Here is a 3,882-nt window from a genome sequence, read left to right as displayed (position 1 = left end):
CACCTGTGACAGCAGAGCGTCCACCTGGGCCTGCGAGACGATGGTCCAAGTCTCCGTCAGAAGGTCCTGGAGCTGCCGCCCGACCTTGGACACAGCCGCCGTCACGTCCTCAAAGTACCTGAGAGGACGGACGCTGATGCTGGAGGGGGGAGCGGGTGGGCGAGGGGCCGTGGCTGAGGAGTAGTGGAGGAGGAACTGGACGTGATCCTGTGTGGAGGAGAGCTGCTCCAGCTCAGCGTCTCTCTGCTCCAGCTCTCTCACCTCCTGCTGCAGCGTCTCCTGGAGCTCCCTGACCCGACGCTCCTCGGACCGCTGCTGCCGCCTGATCTGCTGCTCCACGTCCGAGGTTCTGTCCTGCAGCAGACGGACCAGCTCAGACAACATCTTCACACTGTCCTCCACGGCCGCGTCGGCCGAACACTTGACGGCCTCCAGCTCTCCTTCAAGCACCTTCACGTTCTCCTTCTTGTCCTGGAGGCTTCGCTGGACTTCCTGTCGACTCAGGTCCAGCTCTTTCTGCCTCCACGCCCGTTCTTCTACAGCCGAGACCACGTCGTGGCCTTTGTGCTGATCCACGGAGCAGAGAAAACACATGCACTGTCCATCGGTGCGGCAGAACATCTTCATGGCCTCGTGGTGACGGGAGCAGATGTTCTCCTGCAGCCTCCTGGAGGGCTCCACCAGCTGGTGTTTGTGGAGCGGTGCGGAGCTGTAATGAGGCTGGACGTGCTCCTCACAGTAGGAGGCCAGACAGACCAAGCAGGACTTGACGGCTTTCAGCTTCTGTCCACCGCAGACGTCGCAGGCCACGTCCTCACGTCCGGCGGAGCGCGGATGATCAGCGGTCGCTCGGCGTCCGCACTTCTGCAGCTCGTCCACCAGGACGGCCAACATGGTGTTCCTGTTCAGCTGGGGTCTGGATGTGAAGGTGTGTCTGCACTGAGGGCAGCTGTAGGGAGTCTTCTCACCCTCCTGGTCCCAGTGGACCTGGATACAGGGCTCACAGTAGCTGTGTCCACAGAGGATGGTCACTGGATCCCTCAGGAGGTCCAGACAGACGGAGCAGAGGAACGCCTCCGCCTCCAGACGAACTCTGGCCTGAGCCATTTTACCAACTGGTCACGACGACGACTGAGACTCACTGACGACTTTCACTTTGTCTAAATAGTGTGAGCGCTGATCTACACAACGTGTGTGTGTGTGTGTGTGTGTGTGTGTGTGTGAGACGGCTGCGTCACTGCGCCACACCTCTTTAAACTGCCCTTTTGACGGAGCAGGAAATGTGACTGAGTGAGTCGTTCCAGGAAGGAAACACAAATGAGTTCAACCTTTAAAAGAAGAGCAGGCTGTGACGCCACAGTCCAAATAAATCAACAAAATATATTAAAAAAAAGATCTTTCTCAGGTCATTTATACAGTTGTGTCCATTCAGAGTTTTTGTGATAAAACCCAGACACGTGGAAACAACTTTGATCTGTAATTTCATACAATCATTTGGAAAAAGAAAAAGAAAAAATCTCTGTGTTCTCATTGGTCATTAAATCTGAAAAAAACAAACAAAAAAAAAACCCAGTAAAAATCTAAAAAAAAAGTTGAGGACAGGAATAAAGTAGAACCAAAAAGGTCAGGGGTAATATTATAATAAAGGTGAAGACCAGCTGTCAGGCCTTTATTATTATTATTATTATTATTATTATTATTATTATTATTGTTACTGTTATTGTTACTATTATAGTTTTTGCTCAATAGAAACAATTTAATAAATTAGAGAATTAAGGTTTTGTACTTGTATGTCAGTGCAGTACCTGACTGGCCCACATGGGGACAGAATTTGCTTCATGGTTGAAGATCATTTTGTTCTGTTTTAATTATAAAATGATCTAAAGGTGGAACTGGTTCCTTTGTTTTTCCTCGTGCCTCCGTCCAGGCGTCTACATCTTTGGTCTGTTCACCACCACCATCTTTGCCAACGCTGGCCAGGTGGTGACAGGAAACCAGACGCCCCACTTCCTGTCAGCCTGCCGTCCAAACTACACGGCGTTGGGCTGCAAGTCCCCTCTGCAGTACATCACAGAGCGCCGGGCTTGCACCGGCAACCCCCTGGTGGTCATGTCTGCACGGAGATCTTTCCCTTCGAAGGACTCAGCGCTCAGTGTGTACTCTGCCGTGTACACCGTGGTAGGTCAAAGTACCACAAGTACTTTTACACACTGTACGCACCTGAAATAAACTGAAGAAAAATTCCAAGTCATTTTGTTGAAAAGCGTCTGTTTTTTCTAGAAGTTTCTTCTGACCCTGGACCACAGACCACAGACCACAGACCACAGCGTCTGTTACAGTGAAGTTCGTCCTGAGTTTTTTGACAGAAAATATTGTTTGTTTTTTCCCCTCTTTTTGATCAGCTCTTGACGCCACCTGCTGTTGGTGCTCATTATTGTCACAGCTGTTTTTGTCAGAGGAGCAAAAATGTTTTGGATGAAAATCATATTTTCACTGTTTTTTTTTGTTATTGTTTGAAAAGATATAAATGTGAAGATGATGAAGGAGTTCAGGAACACAGATGACATCTGTGGTCACGGTCACTGTGACCTCACACAGGAACCAACATGGTAACCATGGCAACTGTGTCTCCATGGAACTTTACTTATTTAAAAAATACAAAAAAAAAAAAAAACTCACTGAAACTCAGAGTTTTTAAATGTAAAAGAAAAACCCTGTCTCACCCCTGGTCAGATGTATGTGACACTGGTGTTCAGGACCAAAGGCACGCGACTCACCAAGCCCACCATCAGCTTCGTCCTGCTGTGTCTGGCCGTGCTGGTGGGCGTGGTCAGGGTGGCCGAGTACCGCAACCACTGGGCCGACGTCCTGGCCGGGTTCTTCACGGGGGGGGGCATCGCCGTGTTCCTGGTGAGAACAAACAAACTCTTAGGGTATTAGACCAGTGGTTCTCAAACTGGGGTATGTGGTTCCACATATGGTCTCCATTAGGTGGCGTCGGGGCCGACGGAGGGCAGAGAGAACAGAGTCTTAGAGCAGAAGGGTTGTTATACCAGGGTCTGGAGGAGGGGGAGCCACAGCTTGGACCACAACAGAATAATAATGAGCTGCATGAAAGTACTGTAGTACTGCTAGTATACTTTTACTCCACCCCTCATGTGATGTGACAGTAGCTTCCTCTCCCTCCCCCCTCTGCTCCAGGTCACCTGTGTGATCAACAACTTCCAGCAGCTGCGCTCCACTCTGACCCCACAGCGCCCCCAGCGGCCTGAGTCGGTGCTGGGCATGCCCATGGTGACCCTCCCCTGTGTGGAGAGTCCACTCGAAAAGTTAAGTGGTCCTCAGGTAAGGGTGTACGGGGGAGACGGGGGAGACAGGGAGAGTCACAGATACCTACCCCCCCCCCACACACACACACACTTTGAGAGAACCTCCAGGTGATGACTGTCAAATGGCTACAGTCGCCCCCTGCTGGCGTAAATAATAATTATAACAGGGTTATTGATGTTGGATGGGAGGACTGATACAGGCAGGGGGCGCTGTGAGGACAGAAGGGTGTATGTGTTATTTCTTGTACACTTAAATTAATCAGAAACTAGTTTGGTGCCACCCAGTGGAGAGAACGGGTACTTGACTTCCAGCTGGTTCAGTTCCTGCTCCCTCTGTCCTGACTCTGTCTGTTCTCCTCCATGGACGCTACAGTTTCTACATGAAACTTTTTGACCCGTCCTTGTGTGACATCATCGTCGTCATGTCGACTCACTAACCAATCAGCAGTGACTCGCTGCAGTCAAACTCTGATTTCTGCTGAATCAGAGACAAAAGTCTTGTTAGTGTGTTTTTTTAAAGACGTGCGGTGACGGAGCAGCTCCCGTCCCCCCC

The 3,882-nt window shown here is 50.4% G+C and overlaps 2 protein-coding genes across 10 annotated transcripts in view; one reads left to right on the top strand and one right to left on the bottom strand.

Annotated features, from left to right (window-relative positions):
* The window catches only part of LOC103393711 (tripartite motif-containing protein 16-like), a 3,375-nt gene extending 1,465 nt beyond the window's left edge, over positions 1-1,910 (bottom strand). Inside the window, exon 1 of the mRNA XM_025064357.1 lies at positions 25-1,910. Coding sequence (XP_024920125.1) covers positions 25-1,107 — 1,083 coding nt within the window. The 5' untranslated portion in view covers positions 1,108-1,910. The remainder of the gene's footprint in view (positions 1-24) is intronic.
* The window catches only part of plppr2a (phospholipid phosphatase related 2a), a 63,031-nt gene that overhangs the window by 58,473 nt on the left and 676 nt on the right, over positions 1-3,882 (top strand). For 6 of the 9 annotated variants that reach the window (XM_025064354.1, XM_025064353.1, XM_017040701.2 and 3 more), the window contains 3 exons: positions 1,928-2,178; positions 2,734-2,910; positions 3,202-3,875. In XM_025064354.1, coding sequence (XP_024920122.1) covers positions 1,928-2,178; positions 2,734-2,910; positions 3,202-3,441 — 668 coding nt within the window. In that variant the 3' untranslated portion in view covers positions 3,442-3,875. Of the gene's footprint in view, positions 1-1,927; positions 2,179-2,733; positions 2,911-3,201; positions 3,876-3,882 lie in introns of those variants that run through there. The other 3 variants (XM_017040697.2, XM_008330700.3, XM_017040699.2) reach the window with 2 other exon arrangements.

Source organism: Cynoglossus semilaevis, chromosome 17 (assembly GCF_000523025.1).
Source record: "Cynoglossus semilaevis isolate Cse_v1.0 chromosome 17, Cse_v1.0, whole genome shotgun sequence".
Classification (NCBI taxonomy): domain Eukaryota; kingdom Metazoa; phylum Chordata; class Actinopteri; order Pleuronectiformes; family Cynoglossidae; genus Cynoglossus; species Cynoglossus semilaevis.
The sequence above is the reverse complement of the archived record's forward strand: the minus strand, read 5'-3'. Positions and strand labels throughout refer to the sequence as shown.